We start from the raw sequence: 26,805 nt of genomic DNA, 5'->3' as shown, positions 1-26,805 counted from the left end.
ATGCTGAAAATACATAAATGCCCCACTAACTCCGATAGCATTTTGGAGTATTCGTCTTTATTCTTGACATTTCTCGACATTTTTCCCCCTCCTGTGGCCCTAAAACTCGTCTGTACTTTAGTATGTGGTTTAGTAAAAAGAAAGAGTATGTGATTTGGAACGCAGGGACTGTGACATTCTTGTTGTTTTATCAGATAGGTTGTGACCATAGATAGTATATAAAAGGTTGTGACACAGTGTGCTGTGCAGAGGGGGGTGGGGTGAGGGGGGGGGGGACTCACCTCCCAGGAGATGACCAGTTCATGCCGCCTGCCGTTCCCTCCACTCACGTTGGTCGGAGCAACTGACGGGACTGTGACAGACACAAAGGTTAAAGCTACACTGCGTCAAAGGCATAATACTGCAAACTCACTTTAAAATGTGGTTTTAAAAACTGAAGACAAAATGAATAGAGAGATATGATGTATACACAGTACATAAGGTAGAGACAGACAGACAGACATACAGACACACATAGGTTATATACAGTACATGCATGGAGACAGGCAAACAGACATACAGACAGACAAACATAGGTTATACATGCTTGGAGACAGACAGACAGGCAGACAGAAAGAAAGACAGACAGACATACAGACAGACAGACAGACATACAAAAAAGGCAGACAAACATACATACAGCCAGACAGACATACATACAGATAGAAATACAGACAGAGAGACAAGGCAGACATACACAGATAGTACACATATAAATAATATACATACAAACATGAATAAAATATTTTTTAGATAGTAGTCATAGTTTTGCCAATGTTCAATTCATGACCACACATACATATTGGAGAAAACATGACAAACTGTATTGATTTAAAAATAAATTTAAGTTCATAAGTGAATATAAAAACACAAGTTAATAATGTGTTCAAAAACATTTCTAAAATCAAAATCATTCATAGCATGAAAACCATATTTAAAACCTCAAAGTAATTATTTCATATTAGTGCATTAAGCTAATGTGCCTGTCAATCACAATGAATGATAGCAACTTCCATTGCTTTCTTCTGTATTTTTCAACCTTTTGTTGACATTTGGACGACATATTTTATAATGTTTAAGGATGGATTACCACACCAGTGTTTAGAATAGATACAGTAATTAGTCTGAGATAGGACATATTAAATAAATCCTTTTCCCAATGGCTGCTGACCTTTGTAATTATGACACTTTATAGAGGGGAACGAGCGGTTAGTGAAGCGACACCAACGATCCACAACGGCTCACTCAATTTTTTGCTGCCCATAAAATACTGTATTCTGCTTTGTCTTTGCCTCTGGGTATTAAAGGACCGGCCGCTTCCGCAGAAACACTAAACTGGTTGAAATGCATTTAAGAGGATTATTTTCAACTGCTTGCCCAATTAAAATTTAATAAAGTAACAATAGGAACAGAACATTTTAGTCATGACGTGGCTGGTGGGGGCACCAGCTACTGTAAGCTCTGGGGCTACAATTATTAACCCTTTGGTGCTCTTGGGGACGTTTTTGTCCTTTCGCACTTTTTTTACGCTCTTTTTTGTGTATAACTTTGGCTGTGCTTATGTTAGCTGAAATATTTTTGGCCAGAGATTTTTTTTTTTCAAATATTTTGTTTATTTCTACTCAGCAACTTTGTACCATCTATTATAAAGGCTGTACACTTTTTTGTTCCTCTCAGCTCCCTAAGGACGTTTTTGTCCCCTATTGACTCCCATTCAAAATGGCCTTTTTTCACCAATTTGATCCTGCTGTCATTACAGCATAAAATATTTTTTTCAATGATTTTATGCTTTCATCCTAGACACAAAGCATCAAAATTGATCATTTTCAACACCATCAAAATTTTGAGCCATTTCCCTATATTTGGCATAGGGTTGAATTACAAGCATTTTCCAGGTTTTCGGTCCTGCCCCCCACAGTGCAATAGAAAAAAAAAATTCAACCTAAATGGTGTGAGTGTGTTGGTAGGGATGCTAGTGTGAGGTGCATATGTGTGTATTGAGAAAATATAGTGTGTGTGTTTGTGTACACACAGCCAAACTTTACAAACTCAAACGTGTATGGAAAAAATGGCCCAATTTAAACTTTATTTTTTCAAACCATAGCCATGATGACAAACACATGTAAATTTGATGATATTAGGCAATAATCCAACACTTAAGACACCAAAATAGCTTTTTTAGCCTTATCTAGCTCAATCATTTATTTTCTCCAGTTTTTTTTGAGGATCAAATATGCTCCCTAAAACCATTTTTGTACTTTTTTGTAATTTTTTAGAGTTGCAGGCCTAAACATAAGAAATATGAGAAATTAATGGAAAGTGTGGATCCATATGGATACCTTAGGGTTGTGTCTGTGTGTGTGTTGTGAAATTACTGTGTGTGTATGTGTGTGTGTCTTTGTGCGCATGCATATGTGTGCAGCTGTAATGTGCAATTTGTGGGTTTTCAGGTGGCTGCAGGTTTACTTTGTTACTTTGTTGACATCATCAAAGAAACTGGAATTAAAAGGTCAAAAGCAACTAACAATGAATGAATATTTGATATGTATGTGAAGAGGTCAAGTGGGTTGAAAGGTTTTAAAAAAAAAATAGAAAAAAATATTACTGTATAATGTTTTTATGGCAGTTTATAGGGAGGTCATGAGAGGGAGTATTTATTTGCATCTGTGACTGCACAAATACTAAACATATATCAAAAGCAGTTTTATTGCAAATCATTAACATATCCTAGAGTCTAATTATCCCACTCAAAAAAATCCACTTTGCATCTATTATATGAGACATTTTTCAATTATTGTGTTTTTTTAAATAAAAATGGCTCACGTCATCACATAAGCATGCATGTAAAGGGTTAAAAGCAATTACAAATGAATGAATATTTGATATGTATGTGAAGAGGTCAAGTGGGATAAAAGGTTTGTAAAAAAAAAGTAGAAAAAAATATTAATGTATAATGTTTTTATGGCAGTTTATAGGGAGAGGACGTTTTTGTCCTCTAAGGTCATGAGAGGGAGTATTTATTTGCATCTGTGACTGCACAAATACTAAACATATATCAAAAGCAGTTTTATTGCAAATCATTAAAGGCACTACGAGTAAGATGGCACGTTGGCGTCCCCTTTGGACAAAAGCGGTAGTATTTTTACGACGCCCGCTGTCGCAAATGCTCGTGCCAGGCGCGTGAGCGTGGACTGAGAAGGGCGCAATATAGTGCATGTTCGTGTGTTGAAAGTGTGAGGACTCTTTTCGGCTCCGTGAGAGTGGTTTTGACACTGCATCAACTAATGCCAGTCAGTACACACACCTGCTTGCAATGAGTTGATTCAGCAGCGTCACCTAACTACTCTCTCTCTCACGGAGCTGTGTCCTCACAGAAAGCGAATGAATGAGAGACGGCAGTTAGTAGACTATGGATCACGATGAGGTAATGTGTTTGTGTTGTTGATGTAAATAATGACTATTTCAGATAATGGTTATCTGATGATGGTGAAGCAAAGCAAACTTTGTGTTAGTACCAACCGCTCATTCATTTAGCAGTCTAGTTTCGCTCTCGTGAAATTGTATACACGTTGCTTGGCAACGTCCTCCCGCCCGCCTATCACTCACTCTCCCTTTTCGCTTTTCTTCATTGCATTCTCTTTTTTTTCTTTGATGGTTCAGCCCCGTTATCAGTCATTTATGGCGACAAATAACTGTCTCAAACAAGGCTCCCGCTCCCCTTCCCTCACCTGGAGGGATAGGCTTCTCAAATCGCGTTGCAGCGCCACACTGAAATCTGCAACCAATACGGATATGTGACCATAGAGCCTGCACGAGCGAACCGAAAATCGGACTGGGTGTGCGACCAGACCAAAAGCAGTAATAAAAACTATATAAAAACGTCTTTCTTTGCACTGATGGTCTCGTTTGCTGTTAAAGGTAATTTATGATTATCAGAGGAAACATGAGGTTGTTTAAAAGATATTTAAATGTTACTCGTATCCGCTTTAACATATCCTAGAGTCTAATTATCCCACTCAAAAAAATCCACTTTGCATCTATTATATGAGAAATTTTTCAATTATTGTGTTTTTTTAAAATAAAAATGGCTCACGTCATCACATAAGCATGCATGTAAAGGGTTAAAAGCAATTACAAATGAATGAATATTTGATATGTATGTGAAGAGGTCAAGTGGGATAAAAGGTTTGTAAAAAAAAAAGTAGAAAAAAATATTAATGTATAATGTTTTTATGGCAGTTTATAGGGAGAGGACGTTTTTGTCCTCTAAGGTCATGAGAGGGAGTATTTATTTGCATCTGTGACTGCACAAATACTAAACATATATCAAAAGCAGTTTTATTGCAAATCATTAACATATCCTAGAGTCTAATTATCCCACTCAAAAAAATCCACTTTGCATCTATTATATGAGAAATTTTTCAATTATTGTGTTTTTTTAAAATAAAAATGGCTCACGTCATCACATAAGCATGCATGTAAAGGGTTAAAAGCAATTACAAATGAATGAATATTTGATATGTATGTGAAGAGGTCAAGTGGGATAAAAGGTTTGTAAAAAAAAAAGTAGAAAAAAATATTAATGTATAATGTTTTTATGGCAGTTTATAGGGAGAGGACGTTTTTGTCCTCTAAGGTCATGAGAGGGAGTATTTATTTGCATCTGTGACTGCACAAATACTAAACATATATCAAAAGCAGTTTTATTGCAAATCATTAACATATCCTAGAGTCTAATTATCCCACTCAAAAAAATCCACTTTGCATCTATTATATGAGAAATTTTTCAATTATTGTGTTTTTTTTAAATAAAAATGGCTCACGTCGTCACATAAACTTGCATGTAAAGGGTTAAAAGCAATTACAAATGAATGAATATTTGATATATATGTGAAGAGGTCAAGTGGGATAAAAGGTTTGTAAAAAAAAAAGTAGAAAAAAATATTAATGTATAATGTTTTTATGGCAGTTTATAGGGAGAGGACGTTTTTGTCCTCTAAGGTAACCAAGGCGTAGTAAAAGTTAAGGATACCCAAGGGTTAAGAGTTGGATATGTTTTATGATAAGTTCCTGGACGCTGGGTGATTATGCCTGTCAAAATGTGACTTGATTTCTTTTCGTATACCCTGAACTAATGGCTTGTGGGGGGGATTTTTGCCACTTTTAGGTGTACAGAAGCTATTTCTATCCTGGCAACCCTAAACAATACAACAGAGATTCTTATAAAATCTGAAACTGCAAATCCATACGAACTGGCAGGTGTCAAACATGTTACGATAGCAAGCCTTCAAAGTTTGCAAAGCTTTTGAAAACCTAAATGAACATTATTATTTTCAAACCGATCCATTCAACTCTAACATAAAGATATTTGAACAAGCTATCATAAGCCAGTTTGGGGTAAATTGAGCCAATTAAAAATATATATTTGTAGCCCCAACATCTTTATTTATTATTAATTAAACATTTGTATGTCATTAATTTGTTAAATTGCCATTGTAAAAAAAAATTATTCAAAGGGCACCCCCTAAACCTGTGATCGTAGAATCACCCCTGATGTCATGTATGTACCTGCTTCCTTGGTCCTGACCCCTCTTGATGGGGCGCTGGGATCTCCTGTCCCGATGGCATTACTGGCCACCACCCTGAACTCATACTCCACCCAGGGGTTAAGCTGCACCGCCATGGCTGACTCCATAGCACCAGTCACTGGGTTGGGGTCTAAACACACAACAAGGGCTGCTAATCAGTACAAGCACCATATAACAGCTCCTGTACTTCAAATAGTTGCCTAATTATAGCATTAGCATTTTTTTTGTATAGCACATTTCATTCAATGAATACAGCTTAAAGTACATTACAATGAGAACATTTAAAAATGAATCCGGGTTCAAATCCGGCCCGGGTCGTTCTCCGCATGTCAATCTCCTCTCTCCTCTCCTCTCTGCCCCATTTCCACTCTGTCTCTCCAAACTGTCTAAACTCCTCACAAAAAACTCTACACATTTCAAAAGAGTCTCTCTCTGTAATATCTTTGTGAAAGCTGTCACACAGTTTGGGAGCATAACTAAAGAATATTGACAATTGGGGTCTCAAATATCTAGAAAAGAAGATCTATAAGGTCTTGTTAAGGAAAACAAGACAACAGGGAATCCCAATTTCGTTGTATTCCAAATTGTGTTGTATAGGTGACTGTACAATGACAGTAAAGGCTATCTTCTCTTATTATCGTATTATATATATAAATATGTGGTGTAGATTTCACCACATGGTCAACATGAAAACATACGTACAGTTATTTTAAAACTGTGTGAAATCGTCTTCCTTTTTTTCGCTGAAATTGTGGTGATGATGCCTAAAATAGTTACACCTGTGTGTAAAAGCTGCGAGTTGACATTTTAACTTCATAGCATTGTTTCATATCTAATCCTCTTAGCTGTAGTACAGAGCCAAATAAAATAAAAACAAAACATTGTCTTTGTTCTTATGGACTGCAAAGCATTTTAAATTCCCCCCAGATTCACTGGAACTTGGCACATTTTTTACACCAGATTGTGATGATACAAAACGTACTTGAAACCTTGCTATAGCCTATTTCATGTTATTTTGATGTCAGAACAAGAGCTTACTCGTAGCTTTAGAGCACATTTGAAAGTACTGCTAATTACCTAGCGGGAAGCTGATTTCAATCAATTTTCACAGTATCTACCTAAGGCTTTAGAGAGCTATGTAATTATGAATCTCTTCCAGAAAAGTCTTGTTTAAAGCTATAGTGCGTGTGCATAACATTTTCATATGAATGCATGTTTGTTACATTCAAGCCATCGCCAAATGAGTTGCCACAAAGCTGATTAAGCCTATCAGCTCCATAAAACTCTCTCTGTATTTCTCAGTATGGCAGTGTTCAGAAAAATCCCAAGAAGCGGCCCAAGAAATGTTTCAGTTGTTCAAACAATGACTGAAAGCATATCCGTATCACAAATGAACCAGAGGTCTTGGTATGCTAACCAAGGCATACACACTTACTATCTCATCATTGAAGGCAGTGCACAGTCAGGCCCTCCCTCTGTCAAACAAGCTGCTATTCAAACATTAGCTGATAACACTGTTTGCTATGAGTGGAGAGCTAATAGCCTCAATCCGCACCATGCTAATCTTAATAACTTCAACACTCACGATACATCACACACTCCTAATTGTGCTTTATCGAGTTATACGTGCTTGAAGAGACATGATGATGTTAGAGGTGTGTACACAAAGTATGATTTATTATACCTGCGGGGATGAGGCATTATCACTAACTTAAAGTATGCTATTAATACAAACCATTTATATTAAGATGGATCACACACAATGTTAAGGAAGAATTCCCTCTTTTAATTCTAAGTGATAGTCATTTATAGCTTTTCAGTCAAGGTAAGGGGAACAAGATGATAGTTTTTAATCATTGAAAGTGTGTTTGCACTACTGTACATGAACATGGATGAGGCTTATAATTCAAGTTCAAAAAGGTTAATTTTCGATTATCCGCTGATATGACACAACATTTTTTTAAAGCAATTACATTTGATATTAGCTCAAACTGAGTTTGACCAACAGGTAAGTGTAATCATAACGTAACATTAAGTACCGTAGAGGAACAGTGTAAGGCACCTTGGTCCTTTGCTTTCTGGATGAGATTCAAAGTATGACAGAGTCTTAAAGGAGAAGTAAGTGATTTGGTCCTTTTAGCTAACTTCCTGTCAGTGACTGTAGTTAGCAGTCCCCTCCCTCGTCCCTGTGTCACCACCACATGAACACACAGTCGTCTTGGTCAGATTGTGCCGCGATCCTGATTGGATAAAAACGAGGGGTTTACTCAAAATTGTATCTAGCAATTACTGCAAAGCTGAATGACTTGGAGACATGTGTTATGAACTGCGAATACTGTTTAAGTGATTGCTGTATGAATATAGAGTGATTCAACACATAGGGGAAGGTGGGGTGATTTGTGCAACTTTTTACTCAAAGTGATTTTAAAGTGAGGCCTTGACAGTTATGTCTCCAACTCAAATATGTACATATATTTCAGGATGTTGTGCATCCCTGGCAATAAAAACTTTGGATCTGGAATAAACTGTTTAAGAAATATAGCTTTCGGAAAAAAAGTTGTCTTGTCGCACAAATCACCCCACTACGTGGGGTGATTTGTGCGTCATTGTGTCACAATGACAAAGTCACCATCATCATCTTTCTGGCCATCTGAACTCTCATCAGTGGTGTCGTTAAGTGGAATTGAGATGTCACTCTCTTCTGAGCTACTGTAGACAATCACTTTCTTTTGGTGACCAGCGTATACAGCCATGCCATTGGCACAACTCTCAGAAATGTACTTTGCACTAGTTGCTCCGTGCTTGTGGAACCAACTGCCACCTGACAAATGTGATTCCCCCTACATTTCTGCCTTTAAATCAAGGCTCAAAACACCAATGTACACCCTGGTGTTTCCTCCCCATTAACCTCTGCACTACTTACTTACCTCTGCACTACTATCTGTGTTTATGTGGATGTATGGGCTTTACGTCTTTTATTTTGGTTATTGTTATTTTACCTTCATTGTTTACCTACTGAATGCACTATGTACAGCACTTTGGACAGTGCAAACTGTCATAAATGTGCTTTTATAAATACATTTTACTTACTTACTTACTTATAACTCACCCAGGCCCTTGCGCACAAATCACCCCATCCCCAGAATTTTGGATAATAGGCATGATGCAGCAATTTAGGTTTGACATTGTGCTAACTATATAGACTCAAAGTGTAGCATACCAAAGCACTAAAACATGTGTCAAATGTTTTCAAACGTGTCTATAATTGTTCAGACACAATAATCAAAAAACCTTGATCATGGAAATTTTACTTTGAAAGGCAAAACACAGTTTTTTGAGCTGAAATGTTCTTATATCTTATTCCTTGTGTCTCCCTTCTTTACAGGATGAGTCAAATGGATGGCTCTTCTTAAATATGTGGTCACATTTCCAATTTCTTCCACGGTTTTCTAGAAACAAGGGGTTTTGCAACTTCCAAAATGCACAAATCACCCCACCTTCCCCTATATGAACAAAACAATTCTTTTTCACAATGTTGCAACTGTCAAACTGATTTTAAATCACACTTTTTATTCATGTCACTAGAAAGCACTACTCTAGTAACCTTGCTGTAGTGTGGCCCATTCACCATCTCCCATTCATGACTTTTGACAGAGGGGGATTAAGGCCCATTGTATACGACCTCACATTAACCTCACACATTCTAGACGCTGCAATTTGCTGCGTATTGATTTCACCTGTTCTGACGGTCTGCCAGCCTAATGAGAAGGGGCTGCGCGCCTGTAAGTTATAGGTGCTGATGGGACTGTGGTTGTCAAGGCAACGCGTCCAGGAGAGGGTTGCCGTGGTATCTGTGATCTCTTCAACTATCACCACTCCGGGGGGTCCGGGGGGGCCTGGGGGGAAAAAGATTACATCATACTTTAAATTACAGGTTTGAAAGGCAATATGTCAAAACTATAGGGCTGTCGATCCAAACATATGTAATTGCTATAATAGTTTGATTGTTCATAGTTAGAATGTTTGTTGTAAATGTAGTGATTATAGAGGATGGTTCTCTAGCACGTCATCTCCACAGCACCCGCTACCTGTGTGTGTGTGTGTGTGTGTGTGTGTGTGTGTGTGTGTGTGTGTGTGTTGAAAGACAGTGTTTATACACAGGTGATTTTGACAAAAAGTGAATTTGTCAACAAGCATTTTCCAGAATCACTGACTCCACCTTTAAAAGGGATGAAGACTCGACCTATACGTGTGTTACTTCGACAGTGAATGCAAAATATTTGATCTAGTTGAGGGAATTTAAAGCCAAACTTGCTATTCAAAGTGCATTTACTTTATCCATGTATTCTGTAACACAAGGCTTGTTTCTGGTTGCGATCACTGCAATACACATCGTTACTACTCCATGACTTTCTGATATACCGAACTACAGTGCGGGCCATGGGTCAAAATCACCGAATATGCTCACGTCAATCGGCCATCAAAACAATTAAATTAGTAGCGTAAAAGGCAACTTGTGTTGACTTTGACGGACCCAAGTCAAAAAAACAAAGGGATGCAAAAAACAATTATGTTGGTGTTTGAATCAATTCTAACCTGCTCCATTTCTGCATGGCTGCTTTTAGACAGACACATGTATCCAACCCTTGTATTTGTAGCTGTATTTCATACTGTGACAACATGAATTCTCCCCTTGTAATCTTCGTACAAACAAACAACAGCCAAGAACATGACGTATTGAATAAGGATTTGGGCAGACACACATTTGCAGCTGAGGATTTCACACCGATTAAGGGATATTGCGGATTTCTCATTTCATTTCGGGGACTTTTTGAGGCAGTTTGCCACTTCCTCTGAGCGTGACAGCGCGCTAGGCCTCCCTGTGTCTGATATCAGCTGAACATATGTTTACTTAGGTCTTCAGAAGTGAATGTAACTCGCAAGTGAAGCAAAACGTCTAAGGATTCAAGAAGGGACAGCTGGTATAGGCTAAATGAAAACCAATGTAGCCTACCGTGTATCTCAAAAAGTGCACCTTAGAAGGAGACGCTAAAAAGGTGCATTTGCATTTCAAGGCATTGAGAGAAATGCATTTTATGTCGCCATAGGAACATCAGTGCCCTATTTTTAGTGTGCCCAACACCATGGCATAAATCCTCCCATCCCCAGTACTGGAGCATGGTATATGACAGTCATTAAATACATCTAATATCTATACTGGAGACTGAGGTAAATGTCACAATATATGAATTGGAATATGATTTGTGATAAATATATCAAGTGATTTGGGGGGAAAAAATAAAAGGATTTAAAGGTGTAGGCCGAAATTCTGGAGAATGCTTGTTGTCAAAATCCCTTTTTGCCAAAATCAGCGAATATCTCCTCACAATCGGCTACACATAACTCAACTCAACTCAACTCAACTGTATTTATAAAGCCCTTTAAAACAACCACAGCTGAAACAAAGTGCTGTACATAATGCAGGTAAAACAATTCAAAAGCAAAACAACAATTTAAAATTCAGATAAAACAATTTAAACAAATAAAACTAATAAGCACAATGAATAAAATACACCATAGGACACTAAAACAAAATTAAGGTCTCATGCTGGGTTGAAAACCAAGGAGTAAAAATGGGTTTTAAGACATGTTTTAAAAATGGGCAGTGAGGGAACATAAAGCCTAGGTTCTGTTAACACTATGGTGCGCCCCCTTTGTTTACATACCAGTATAGGAAAGCCTAGGCTGTATATTAAGTTGGATTACCGGTACATATCTTTATCATCATCTACATAATACAACTCCTCTAAAAGTTAATTAACAATTTTATTGAATTATCCCCCAGCCTTAATATGCACATTCATTAAGTTAATTGGTTTCAGTGTTATGACAAAACAAGTGTCCCCTGGGGAAGTCTAAAGTCCAAAACAAAAACCCATTTAGTTATGCTTGGATGGATCAGTATTTTTTTATACTATGTTTGTACATTACATGTTTTTTATGCCTTTTGCACTTAATTGTGTATTACATGTATTAAGCTCTTTGTTTGAAAAGTGCCTATTCAATAAAGTTTATTATTATTATTAATGTGTAATCTCAATTGAAAAGGCAAGATTTCTTCTTCTTTTTTTTTTTTTTTACTTCAGAATGCAAAACAGACTAGCATCTGTGTGGACTGGACAATAATCTTAATGTTACATTCCCAGTAACCATCTGCAACAGCCCAAGCATCATCTGACCACTAGACGTTTCGGCCATTGCTTTTCACAGCACATAATAAACGTGTTCATGCAGTCAGCCCGTCTGTCCGGCCGTACTCACAATGACCGTTAAAAATGAGTCAAGATGTTCAAAACAGGGAAATTATGTGGAAATTGTCCCCACCAAGAAACAAATGTCTGATGTCTGATGTAATTAAACAACTTTTCAAAAGCTTCTGCACTGAAAATAAAAATAAAAATTTGCAGCAATAATAATTTCACAGTGTTGTAACTAGTTTTGAATCACCCCAAAAATGGTGATAGCTAAAAAAGTCATTTTCCAAAAGGACTAAACCTTCCAACAGTGATTCAGTATTCAGTATATTCAGTTATTTTGAGAATGAGAATGGAATTACCTGTATAAATAAAGGTTTAACAAAAAATTAAATTAAAATTAAAAGGACAACATGTGCATTTTGTGCATTTTACAGACATCCAGACATACAAAATAAAAATAAAACAAATAAAACAAATACAATTTAAATACAATACAAATGAATAAAAAACATCACAGTGTATAGTGGTGCACTGATAGATACCAAGCTCACCTCGAACCAGTAGTTCAGCCTCTGTAAACACACTGTCAGCGCTGGTCTGGGCCCGGCAGCCGTACTTCCCCGCATGCCTCAACAGAATGCTCCGAATCATCAGATCCACCGCTGAAGACTGCTGCAAACGGGAGAGAAAAGAATGGAAACAAGTTAGGCCTTTAGAAGCATCTGGAAACCTGGTATAAAATACTGCAGGAGAAATCAATATATGATATCAAAGTTGGGAGTTTCAGTAAGCATTTATAAAAATCTGACTGTAAATAAAATTTTGATAAATATTATAAAAAATAGAGCTTTTTTACTGGCTAGAGACCGTTTGACAGGACTGTATGGGTGTGTCCGTATCAAATGGACTCCATGGCAACGGTCATTGTTTTCATAAAACGTGCGGGCAGAGAACTGCTGTTATTGGTTCAAAATACTGATTGTGTCAAAAGAACCAGAGCATAGCCCCGCCTCATCTAAACCGAATTTCTGTAAAGTTTATCAAACTTAAATGACAATACCATTAATTTGGATTGTTAATACATATGCCTATAACTCTTTCCAGATGCTTTACTATCATGCAACTAAAACTACCCAAATGACTTAGTTGGAAGGATTTTGTGGATTTGGTTTCACAGGGGACTGTCAAACCATCACATCTTGTTGAGGCTCTCGTAGTTTGAGAGGTTTCCTGTTTAATCCAGGTGCTTTGCTTTTGCTGCTACACACTTCAGCCACTCGTATTTTATCCGTGTTAAAATGAGAAATGCCTCAGGGCGAGACTGGGAATAATTCAAGGTCTATGGGCGTCTGTTTAGCACGAAACCTGATTAAAATTACACACCATGCATCAGCCCGGACTCTGTTGTGCCTGTAACGGATTGTCAGTGCTAATGCTCTCTCTCCAGAGTACAGAGCTATGGGCAGAGGACATACAGGGACAGATAGTGATTTTAACATCCACTGCTGATAAAGGAAAAGTTACATAAACTTCATAATTTGTTTATGGAGTTTTAAAGTTTGGACACTAATGTTTTTACTATAGTATAGGGAGAGGTACATGTATGATGTTGTTTTGCATACAATAAAAAAAAAAACACATTAAAGTAGCCAAGAGGAGCTTCCAGTTGTTGCTTATTCTAGTTTTTAGCCTCACAATAGTCACAATTTGATTTTAGCATTCACTGTTGATAACTAATAATTTAATTTATAATTTAAATGTCATTTTATGGTTTAGACACTAATGTTTTTATTTAATTGTATGGAAAGGCTACATGTAAGATGTTGTGTTGCAAATAAATATAAAACTACATCAACGTACCTATAAGGGACTTTAAGTGTATTTTGATTGTAGCACCCCCTCTGGACAAAAGCGGTAATGTTTTTACAACACGAACGGCTGCTGTCCTAAAGATCTTTGCTCGTGTGTGCCGGTGACGCGTGCATTTGTTTAGGAAGCGAGTGACATTTCTGAACTGTAGCAGTCTATTGTGTCCATTCTACCTTTTTTTCTGTCTGTCTGTTTGGTTTGAATCATCTAGACATAGTTCAAGGAACGAAGGGTCAAGGATCGTCTGAGGGACATGTCATGGTAATTCTCCCAGCAAAAACAAAATATACACAAACAACAAGCTCTCCCCTTTAACATTAGAGTAGCGTTGTTCACCTTGGCATTTCACCATCACCTCTCAACATTATTCTCTGAGCTTGACCCTTTCTGACCTCTATGTTTTTACACAATCCTTGTAACCATTTGTATTTTTTCCCCTCGTTACCAATAATTGGGGTTCAAGGGGATTATGTTCAAGGGCACCCTCCATTGTGCATATATATATCACTGTAGTGTTTTCATGTGAGTTGTCCATGTTAACATGTGCATAAACTATTGAATAAGAATAGGTTATAGAAGAAGAGAATTATAATGCAAAACAGGACAGGTAGATGTTATTTATCAAATGTTCTATATTTATGGTTATCTATTCATTTTGGTGCATACATTCTATAGGTAACTGTTAAGTTTTTTGTCATGTGCTGGTTGCTATGTATCTGTGTGTGTGTGTGTGTGTGTGTTGAGTTGTGTGTCTGTGTGAGCCATTTGTCAGCGTGAAGCCTGGAATTGGGGAAAAAAATATTTACCTGTGCTATTAACACAAAAATTAACCACGAAAATAAAAAAGGTAAATGGATATAATAACCAATATGATACTGTTTCTCTTACTCTTGCTCTTACTGTTTGGATGTATTCAAAATGGCCCCCGTTCCGTTGGAAGTCTATGGGTCTCTGGTTGAAGAACCACTGGAAGGCCACATCCAGGGAGGTGTCATGAGTCGCCCTACAGCTGAGCACCACACTCTCCCCCACGGTCACCTCCACTCGCGGCGGGGCCAGATCCACACGCATGGCCTCTGCAAGCACAAAGCTGCTACACTGTCACCTCAGGCTAACAAGAGCTAACTAGCGTAGCGACAAGCAGCTGCATTTCACATTACATTTTTACAGTCAATCCCATCTATGTAATAAAAATAATTTAAAAATATATCAATCACTTTTTGTAAAAATCAGTGAAGAGGTTCATACTGTATAAGCGCTGGAAAAAAAACTTCAGTGGTAATATAAAGCCTAGGCTCTGTAAACCTGCATCCTGCTACAGTGGGACCCTCTGTTTATATACACTTTTTTTCACTAACCAGTTTTCAGAGCCTAGGCTGTTTGTTAACACTGGATTTTTTTTTCTGCGCACACACAATACTGTCACAGGCAGCGATTCCTGAGGAGATATTCAATCATTTTGATACAAAGCGATTTTGACGAACAGAATCACTGACTGCACCTTTAAACGTAAAAGCCCTTGTATTAAGAGTCTACAATGTGAGAGCCACCTGGGTTCACGGTTGAACAAGCTTAATACATTTTCTGGTGCTGGAGCAAAGGGATAGGAGAGGGGATAAAAATGACATTGGGGACTGTTTACTAGTGGCAGTCTGGTGCTAATTTGGCAGAAAATAAAGCCCCCTAGGGCATCACTTACCTTTTACCCACAGCATGGCCGTCATCTCGGCAGAGCCCAACTGATTCTCGGCGCGGCACACATAGTTTCCCTCGTCCGCTCGGCTGGAGTTAACAATCCTCAGAGTGTTGTTCCGTAGCAACATAATCCTGAGAGAGAGGGACACAAAAAATCAATATCTGGTATGAGACAAAAAATCACATACAAACAGTTGCAAGTTAAAGGTGCAGTCAGTGATGCTGGAGTATTTTTATTGACCAAATCACTTTTTGTCAAAATCAGTTAATGTCTCCTCACAATGTATTACCTGTACGTACTACGGTAGCTATGGCCCCCTCCCGCCCTATGTGTACAGAGCCTAGGTGTCAAATTAACGCTGGATTTTTTACAGCACACACACACAGTACAGACATGCAGTAGATAGTAGATGTAGTAGATGTTCAATTGATTTTGAAAAAAAGTGATTTTGACAACAATTATTCAATTGCCGACTCCACAAGGCTATACGGTATGTTTGTTGTTGTGTGTTGAGTAACAAGCATAGAACAAGAATTCACTAAGGATGAAAATAGAAATGTTAAAAACAAGAACTGCTCAGATATTCTTCAAATAATCACACACTGGAGATTCAAGTACAAAATAAAAAATACAATTTCTTTTTTATAGATAACAAACTATTATCACTGAGTTGACAGGGCAGGATGTTGTTAGTGTTGTGAAAAAGCTCTTTGTACTCGCGAATGTGAAGTCAAGAGCAGTGTGTGTGTGTGTAACCTTCAAAAAAAGGAACATGAAAACAAACGCTATTCAGAAAAAGATCAATCAACAATTTAAATGCGCTAATGAATGAGATTTAGCAGATAGCACTAAGTAGCCAAGCCTATCTTTAAAAGGATTAAAACACAGATGCTGGTGAAGATACAGACTAAGATAATGAGGACACATTTTCTGTAAAAAAAAAACAAAAAAAAAACACTAACACTAAAGTATTGATGTTAAACAAAGGCACAGTATTCCTCTGACTTTGATTACAATGACACACTACGCCTGAGTGTGCCTTTGAAAAGATTGAAAGAGGCACAATTGTCTAGGTGATTGCGGTATGATTTCTGAACAGAAATGTGTGGACAGCACTGCACAACATAAGTCAAATGGATGTTATGATGCTCTCTTCAGTTCGTATGCATCAATGTTTCTGAAAAAATTAAAAAATTAAAATGCATTCATCTCGCACCGCTCATGGATTCCCCTGACAAACACTGAACATTGCTGCATTTAATGAATCTAAAGCAAAATCTGTCAAATCACGATGTGTATATCAGCGAGACCGTCCTCCAGGGAAGAGCAAGAGGTATTGAGAGAAAAATCAACAGCACACCGTCACCTATACAGCTGAAAAATAAGGATTGGAATATGGTAATGTTTTCTCAAATGTAAACATAGTCACAGATTTTTGCATATGAAAAGATACATTTGTCCCCCTCAAAGAAAACTCCTTCCCTTTGCAGACCTCCAGCCATTGATTGCAGTTTCAGGCTAACAGACTAACTTTGTGACAATACTAATTAGCAAGCACAAATTCACCGGATTGCAGGAAATGAAGAGTTTGAAGCTCAACATTTTACTTAAGGGCAACCCCAAGGACCCCCACTTTATTTGCTAACCCCCTCCAACCTACATCCATGCATGTAACTAACAGATTGAAGATTAAGTTCTTGCGATTATATAGTACACTAGGCTATTTAATGGTGCTCCGAGGAACTTTTGTTCATTCTAGCAAACCCTTTGGACAAGAGCGGTAGTGTTTATATGACGCCAGCTATAGTTCCAGGGTGAGGGACCCATGACAAAGGCATAAAGAAAAACTATATAAAAACAGCATTCTTTGCACTGATGGTCTTGTTTACTGTTAAATGTAATTTATAACCATCAGAGTAGAAACAAGCCTGTTTGATAAATATTTAAACGTTCCTTGTAGCACCTTTAACATCAAATGAAACAGGAAGCAGATGGCTTCAGATCAGGAATGATTTAACAGTATAGTATTGAGTTACTGATCTCACCTAAGTGTTCAGTGCTTTTAGTCAAAAAAAGAATATGTGTATTGCGTTTTATTTAATAAGAGGTGTGGATGGAAATTTACTAGGTTATTGCTCATTACAAAAAATCCATTTCATACCAAATCAAAGAATAAAAATGATGGAGGGTTTGGTATAGCCTGTACTCCGGTCTTTTAGATTTAATTCATGTTGTTTGGCATTTATATTTACATCACTGAGCTCTTTCATCATGAGCAAGGTGACTCAAATTGGCAAAAGAGAAACTCAGGAAGGCGTGACAAAATCTTGCCACACAATTTAAGAGGCAATCTGCGGCCAGGAGACATTTTTCACATTAGGGAGGGGACGTTGACACACACACACACACACACACACACACACACACACACACACACACACACACGCACACGCGCACACACACACACACACACACAAACACACACGCACACGCACACGCACACACACACAAACACACACAGGGAATCCACATCAGACAAGGACACTGAGGCATAAAAGGACACGATGGGCTGTACAGAATATGCAAATCAATTCATGCTTATAGTGAAAGGAACATTGAAGATCACAGTAAAGCTAAAGCATTTGAAAATGCATAGTTTTACATATTTTTTTCCTGAAGTGAAATCAAGTAAACTGCAATGAAAAACTCATAATTCACATATGGAATCAGTGAATTTTTATTTTATTTTTATTTTTTTACATACATTTTTTTATTTTTTTATAAGAAATGCTTAAATTATGCACTGACTTTTAAAACAAAGCGGTTGGTACGTTTCAATTGAGTCTGCCTTGAATGTGCTTTTCAAACTAATGGGCTTAATACTTTCTATTTAAGAGACAAAAGCGCCGAACATTAGTGGAAATCCATGTTAATTACAAGCCTTCATTAAGCCGGCACAGCTGTCAATGGCAGATAGACGTGAAGCCGTTTCGATTCTTCAACCTTTTCAAGCTGAGCATAGAACGTCTTTCCATCCATAAACTCTTTACTAAAGGTAACGGCAGAAAATCCTTTCAAAGGTCACCCTGGCCGAGACCTTCAGAAACACACGGCTCCTCTTCTTGTTTGTTTGGGCTTCTTTTTTTTTTAACATAGAAAAATCTGGTTGGCAAGGTTGAACTCCATTTGAGCGTTGACCCCTTCAATGCATGTTGTTGTCCGGTGAATAAATGAGCTGGATAACTGGGTAAGTTGCAACAGACAGCTTAGAGAAATCTAAGAGGAAAAATGTATACTTTTTATGAATATAAAAATAATATTTGCACGTATGCAAATGACATGTTCTGCATGTTGTTACTACTATATAAGAACTGTACCTATCTAACAATATGTTCACAAACTATTTTCCTCTCTCGTAAGAAAAAAGTCTCTCTGCAGCTGGACAATAAAAAGATCATTGTGTTTTAACAGGTATGATGTACGATAACAACTCTGAAAAATAGACTCGCAAAGGTTTGACAAATTCCTCACAGGGTTTATCAGATCGAAACCAGTCAGAGTCATTAATCACCATTTTAGGGCAACACACACACACACACGCACACACACACACACACACACACACACACACACACACACACACACACACACACACACACACACACATCCCCATCCATCAGCCTAGCGCTTTTTTAATAGAAAATAGACATCAAAAATATCTCTGAGGTACATTTTTCTCTTACTGGAAATATTTTACAGATTTTTACCAACATCAGAAACAACCATGGTAAAATAATTCAGGTACACTCTGCTTCCATCCACCTGTTGGAGGCTTTGAGATTTGTTCAGCCTTTTAAAGCTATTGTGCGTAACTTTGTCATATAAATGAATGTCTCTGTTACATGCACTCAAACCTTCGCCAAACGAGTTGACACAAAGCTGATTAGCCTATCAGCTCCACAAATCTCTCTCTGTATTTCTCAGTATGGCAGCATTTACAAACGGGGTGTCGCCCCCCCGACACTGGCGCAGGAGCTCAGAAAAATCCCAAGAGGATCCCAAGAAATGTTTCAGTTGTTGATTGTACTGCTATGAAAAACACCTGGACGTACAGCAGAAGGTTTTAAGTCCATGTGCCATCACTAAAGGCTTACCTCATGTAGATGCTCCGACAGTGTAATTACTCAAAATTCCTCATGGGGGACTACAAAAGTTACGCTCTATAGCTTTAAAAGTGCCAACATACTGAATATCTTAATAACAACTGGTTGCCCTTGCTCAGAGTCTATCGGAAAGACTTCCAAATCTAGCCTGTACATCTCCTCTTCTCTCACTCATAACTTGGCTCGGCTCAGTAGCAGTGACTTATCATTTCAGCTGTGTCGCTCAGTTTGATGGATGGACCCCCTTTCCCCCAGCACATCCCCCTCTAGGTGTTACGGACAGAGATGTATCTCATAAAATACGATGCATCAAACGCCGCATGTGAATTCCAAAATGCAATTGTGTGGTCTTAACTTGTCAGTATCCCCCGAGCAGAAGGCAGGCTTGGTTGAGAGTATATGAGTCTAGGGAACTCTTTGCCAAAGTCCTACGGTGGTTTTGTTTTTAGCCGTGACACTTAATTTCAGTTACAGTAATGAAATTGTGATGTGTCGCAACAAGACAAGTACACAATTCCCTGGAAGGGGGCCCTGACTCAGAATGATAAGATTTATGCCAAAGAAGAAGAAGCTACGATGAAAAAACAATATAGATGCGCTCGGGGAGATAAACTTTTCATGACTTCATACATATTTTACAAAGCAATTAACTTCTCTCTCATAATATTCTATTCTCTAAATTGTGCAAGGGGAAATACATTCATATTTTCTTTTTACATAGAGCAGTAGCTACAGTGAATCTACCATAACATGTACACCATCTATTCAAATACAAACTGCAGAAAATATGAGTCTAAAAATACTTGAAGGGTTTCGTTTTCGACACGGAAAAACGCCCTCCGACATTTAGCTATTTTGTAGTTACAGTAAAGAGCTGAAGGCTGAATGTTGCTACAGCGACAATGAGTTCTTATAACTTTTCTTACTTTTCTACACTTTAAATTGTACCTGGATATTGTTACGATGTACTGTGCAATTATGGAACATTTGCCAAACAGTAGAAATTATTTCTTCCGGGCTATCTATCTATTTAAAATCACTAGTTATATGAATCCATTATGAGACAATGTTTCACATATATGACTAGGAAAGCTTTATGGCCACAATTTGATGAAGTATGTCAGATGTAAAGTTCCCTGATTTAGCCCCAAGCCCAAACGCTTCCATATGGATAATTTATTTCTATAATTTGCATTATAATCTATTTAAATATTTACAACGGGTTACCATGAACTCAGTGCTTAAAAGCAAGAGAAAGTCCTATTCAGATTGGGTTAAGGTTTTATTATGATAACCAGAGCCGGCCCAAGCCTTCAGGGGGCCCTAAGCGAAATATAATTAGGGGGCCCCCCTCCAATGTTAGCGCTGCTGAAACTATAGATCTTTGTTAAATATCATCCACACACCCAGTGTTTTCCGCTAGTGCCTCCACTGTGCAGCATGTGCGAAAAAATATTAGACAGCCGAGATTCAGACCCTCCTAGGGGGGTCCGGGGGTATGCCCCCCCGGGAGATTTGTTTAACCTTTTTAAAGTGAAATGCATGAATCTGGTGCACTTTGAGAGGAAAATTAAGAAGCTAAATCTGAGAAATTTTGTGTGAACAAATCATTTGGAGACACTGGGTCAGATGAATTAGAAGCTATTGAAGAAGGACACATGGATTTTCCATAAAAATATTAATATAAAATAAAATATTATGCAGGGTCCTCTGGGATGGGCTTGGAGCTCTTTTTCTTTTACAGGAAATATTTCTCTGTAATATAATGAATGCATTTAAATGCAGAACTCTGTTGTCCAGCTACTGTATCTTTTTTCCACAGACGAGGCTGAAATAGTCAGACTATACACAGTACATGGGCAACTGAGGGCAGCCCCATTTCCAATTGTTAAAACTAAACTCACTGTGCATGGATGTGAACGTGACATGATCAGATAATTTTGGATTACCTCCCAGATGAACTGATTCAAATTTTAGGCTATTAATTATCTAGACCAAAACATTTTATTCCTTTTCTTGTATGATAACTCACATTTGCATAATATGATGTTAATATCAAACAATTTTTTTTTTTTTTTTTTTTTGAGGGGGCCCCCCTTGTGGTCGGGGGCCCTAAGCGCCCGCTTAGTTCGCTTATGCCTCGGGCCGGCTCTGATGATAACCTTGGTTTATTAAAGTGCCGGCCTGCATTGCAATTTCCGTCCATAGTTCAAGGACTAAATGTATTTGTATGATTTTATATAAAAATGTATTATAACTTATACAACCAAGAATTTAAAGCCCCTGTAAACCCAAATCCACAACATCCTTCTAACTATGCAATGTGGGGAGTTAGTTGCGTGATAGTAAAGCATCTGAAAAGAGTAAAGGCTGTTACAAACTCCGCGAGAAGAAAGAACAAAGTTCTCGGTGACAGAGCTGCGAGAAGAAAATGACGTCATTTTCTTCTCTCAGCTCTTGTTTAGCTGTTCTCGCAGCTTGTTCTCGACACATCACCCGGGCCGAACTTTCTTCTCGCAGCTTGTCCGAGAACTATTCTGTGATTGGTCAGTCTGAAGTCGATGAGGAAAGCGAAGTGAAATCAGCTGGCGCTACTGAGTCAAATTACCATGGTAACAATGCGCCGCGGTGAGGAGTTCGGCAGTTGAGTTCTCGTGAAGTATGTAATGTCAGACCAGAAAGAACTTCTCGCAGCTCAGTCACCGAGAACTTTGTTCTTTCTTCTCGCGGAGTATGTAACAGCCTTTAGGTATATGTATTAATCCAAATCACAGATATTTTAAATTAAGTTTGAGAAACTTTTCATAAATTCCCTTTGGAACAGGCGAGGCTGGTTCGTATGACACAATAAGTATTTTGAACCAACCACAGCCCGTTCTATAAAAACAACGCCGGTTGCCTTGGAGACCGTTTGATATGGCCACTCCCACGCAATTCTTGTCACATGGTCAAGACAATAAAAAAGCTGTTTGGATTAAAAAATCATTTTCAATCAGACTTTTGTAAAAGCTTATTGAGACACCCAGCTTTGATAGCATATATTGATTTTTTTAAATTCATTTTTACTATTTTAGACCAGGTTTCCAGAGGCTTTAAAAATACATTTCTATTAAGAAAGAGTAACATGCTGCTGTACCTTTTATTGGGCTGTATCCGTCGGTCTCCTCTCCTCCATGTTATCCGTGGTTTGGGAGACGCTCTGGGTTTGCATTCTAGTAAAACATCCTTTCCCAGCGTGGCAACCACCCGGACGAGGTTATGGACAAAGACTGGTGCCGACGCTGTTTAAGACAAACACACAACATTTAGAATTGGTATTAAAAAAAAGGAAAAAATACAGCTCCGAAAAAAAATTAAGAGACCAGTCTGGATTTTTCTTAAATCTTCATCTCTATATTACTTATTGAAAATGCTCTTAATGACAAAAAATGTATTGGAATTTGGTAAAAATGTTGTCTGTAGTTTATATTATAAAACCAAAATGTTCATTCTACTCAAACACATGCCTATAAACAGTAAAACAAGAGACATTGAACTTTTCGAGTGGTCTCTTAATTTTTTCCAGAGTCAAAAACCATGGACTGTGTTGGTCAAAACAAACATGTTAAATGCATTATCTAATCAAACTAATTGATTTGTTAGCAATGTAGCTAAAATCATTGATTGAACTATTTCTAGATCAAACATTGCCTCAAATGACTTCCAATTCAGTCAAATAGTTTTTATTGAAGATGATCCCTCGGTAAGTTATACATTCACATTTTTCAATCACACGAACAAATAAATCAATAACCAGGCTGCCTTTCCTATAAAAATGCAAGTACAATATCTGTTGCCAATGCAGTGGCCACAACCAGACTACAGATGCAAATTAGTTACAAGCTAACTCTGGTGCACTTGTTTTTAAATAGTAGAAGTGTCAAAAATATAGAAAAAAAAAAAAAATCACAAGCTAATTGTGTATGCTACTCCCTGACATCGATGGGAATCTTATGTTTCTCTTTATCTGCTGAATTCCAAACACACCTTGACAAATGTATATACTGTATGTTGTATACTGTATACTGTACCTTCATGGTTGAATGCACTTAATGGAAGTCGCTTTGGATAAAAGCGTCAGCTAAATTAATTGTAATGTAATGGTGCGTTTATGTTCAATTGGAAGTCCGTCTTGACCGTTTTTCATTTCACATCCACTTTAACTACTTGAGCAGTTCACAGTTAAGTTTATCACATCAATTTTCATCCCTTAATGTTTGCTACTTTGACCCTTCCTATCCGTCTACCCCCCAGTGTAAACTTTCTTAAAACAGTTATAATCACTTGAGTGGTGTTTTAAATGTCCTGTAATAGACTTGTAAACGTGACACTCGTTACACCTCTTCAACTGTGGCATTTCAAAGTAATTATGTCAGGAATGCTAGAGGGTCTCCGCTCTCGACTGACACATCCTGACTCACAATGCTGCTGCTTGGTTAAAATGCTAATCTGTTTCAGAGCAATAACTTGATTTTCCACATGAAGTGCTACAAATCGTACGATACAAATTGGCTTAAACATGTTTTTTTTTATTCAGTTTAATTTGTGCTAATTCAGATTCCACTACAAAATATAAATATGTATTGTTTTATACAGCCTAATTACTAAATTACAGTAATCATGCTAACTGGTAATGATGACATGGTTGTGTGATTTTGTACTCATGAAAATAGTTTTTAACCCACTTTAACCAGGCAAAATACATAATGTAATCATTATAATTTTTTTAATAATGGCTTGCTCAAGATCTCAAATGAAGCAGTAATGGTCTTAATTAAATAAGGCTTTGGGCTTTCAAGTTGACGTGGCAACATGCTATACAACTTGTATTACACATCAAGGCCATCTACAGTCTGCTAGGCTTTGTCAACTGTGATTATTCAAATCCTGACTGACGCATTATAGGTTGACATTACCCACAATGACAATTCAATCGCATTTGTAGCTCTGGGCTTGACCCCCCTACTCTGTGTCACACTGGTGTATTTGAGTGTGAGTGGCATAGGTCCCCCTAGACAAAGATAACAACAGCATAAACAGAGCAGTTGCCGGTGTGTGTGCACGTGTGTGTGTGTGTGTGTGTGTGTGTGTGTGTGTGTGTGTGTGTGTGTGTGTGTGTGTGTGTGTGTGTGTGTGTGTGTGTGCGTGTGTGCACGCGTGTGTTTGTTTTAATCAAAAAGAGAGCATGGCCCGGAGCTGGTGGTAGCAGCAGCGGTATAGCCCCTTATTGCTACGATTTTGATCCTCCCAGAAGTGCTCAAACTGGGGCAAGATGACAGGCGCGTAACCCCCGAGTCCCTCAAGTGGCGTCTCATCTGCAGGCTGTTATTAACCATGTAATCCGCCCTGATAGAGGTTTGCTTGTGGACATCTCGGTGGAGCACACAGGTCACTATGTAAGAGATGGCTGGAGGGTGTAGTTATGAAAACATTTGTCATAGCACCAGCTTCCAACTACCATCTTTGTGACTACGTGACTCTAAGGGGAAAAGGGCAAAAACAACACTTCCGAGTCAGCTCAGATTAAGGTCTTAAACTTCCACTCTTGCACACAACACTGAATCTTTTAAATAACTTTTATGAGACATATTTCAATGTCATTGCTTTAGGCACATGGCACATAATTTTAAATGTGAAGTCAGTGATTCTGGAGAACGTCAAAATCAGTTAATACACAGCCTAGGCTCTGTAAACTGGTATTTAAACAAAGGGTATGTAAACAAAGTGGGTTCATAACTGGGAACATGCCCGTTTACAGAGCCTAGGCTGTGTATTAACACTGGATTTTTTTTAATGCACATACAGTATCAGGTAGTGGATCGTGAGGAGATATTCACTGATTTTGACAAAGTGATTTAGACAACAAGCGTTCTCCAGAATCACTGACTACACCTTTTAAGCAAATGCAAAAAAGCCTCCTCCTCGTCAGCTCAGATGAAAGTTATTAACATCTTGAACTTCTACTCCTCTCCTTCTTGCACACTAACTTTTATGAGACATATTTCAAAGTGATTGCTTTGGGGATAAACATTTTATTTTATAGATCTACTTCTTCCACATCAAAAAATAAAACTTTGTCCATTACGCTCTCAGATTTTCAAAATGCCACGGATTCCCCTTGAAAAAAGGGCACGCCACACACACGGTAAATCAAACTGTCCCTGGGGGGAGTGGGGTGTCACCAGATGCGTCCAGCTATAGAAGATGACAAGGAGAAAATAGTGCATCAACACAGAACAGTGGACAGCCATTCAGTGGGGCTGTTATGTCTTTTGGCCTGGAGCCTAACGTCTGAAGAGCACAGTTTTCTTAGGCTTGAAATGTCCTTGTATTTCCAAGTACAAAGAAAAGCGTTTTACTATGTAGAGAAAAGGATAAAAATACTTATTTGAAAGTATGTGAGGAGAAAATGATTGGAATTTATGCCATGGCAACTATACTGTAAATGCTTTGTTGAAATTGAATTGGTCAATCAATTCTACAGACAATTATTTTACGATGAATGCCCGCTGTTATTGTTGCTATGGACTATGCTCCACAAAGACAATGATCTGATGGATCACTTCCTGCCATATCAATCCACAGACAGACGTCTATAATATTATGGTACATACTACTCAACATGACTTTGAATGTATTAGGAGAGCAGGGAACTTCAGAGTTATTGTTAATGTCTGAAAAGACTCCAGTCAAGACGACGTAAGTAAGTTTGGCCAAGAGTGAACTGTTCGCTATACATGATCCCTTACTTATATGTCCAAGTACATTAAATCAACACTTAAGTTTTGCTATGTTGAAAAACAGATGCAAAATACTAATTCAAAAATAATGAATACATGATTTACACTTTGTGAGATGACAATTGTTGAAAATTACAAATTATTATCAAATGACACCAGCAAACACTAAGAAATACCCAATGAGGGTCATGCTCGATTTGAAGGTATTCCAAGTAATTTGTAATTGTGATTATTCTTTGCTTTGATGACAAACGAAGGAAGGTAGATACGATTCTAACGATGCCATTAAACTCTATCAGATAACCCATCGACGTCTCTCTATCAGTGATTGGCTCCCATTAGTTTGAATCTAGACCCACAAATCATTGCATTTACATTCTCCTCAGCATAATGTAGAGTAGTCCAGGCTCCCCT

General features: G+C 37.9%; 1 protein-coding gene across 1 annotated transcript in view; it reads right to left on the bottom strand.

The window, feature by feature from the left end:
* Window positions 1–26,805, bottom strand: part of cntn5 (contactin 5) — a gene marked incomplete at both ends in the record, with an annotated part of 116,436 nt that overhangs the window by 16,841 nt on the left and 72,790 nt on the right. The window contains 7 exons of the mRNA XM_080024729.1: window positions 282–352; window positions 5,608–5,757; window positions 9,365–9,523; window positions 12,436–12,556; window positions 14,654–14,829; window positions 15,453–15,580; window positions 22,749–22,893. Coding sequence (XP_079880855.1) covers window positions 282–352; window positions 5,608–5,757; window positions 9,365–9,523; window positions 12,436–12,556; window positions 14,654–14,829; window positions 15,453–15,580; window positions 22,749–22,893 — 950 coding nt within the window. The remainder of the gene's footprint in view (window positions 1–281; window positions 353–5,607; window positions 5,758–9,364; window positions 9,524–12,435; window positions 12,557–14,653; window positions 14,830–15,452; window positions 15,581–22,748; window positions 22,894–26,805) is intronic.

Source organism: Ammodytes marinus (genome assembly GCF_949987685.1).
Source record: "Ammodytes marinus genome assembly, chromosome: 3".
In the NCBI taxonomy this organism is placed as follows: domain Eukaryota; kingdom Metazoa; phylum Chordata; class Actinopteri; order Uranoscopiformes; family Ammodytidae; genus Ammodytes; species Ammodytes marinus.
This window is presented reverse-complemented; position numbering and strand designations above follow the sequence as displayed.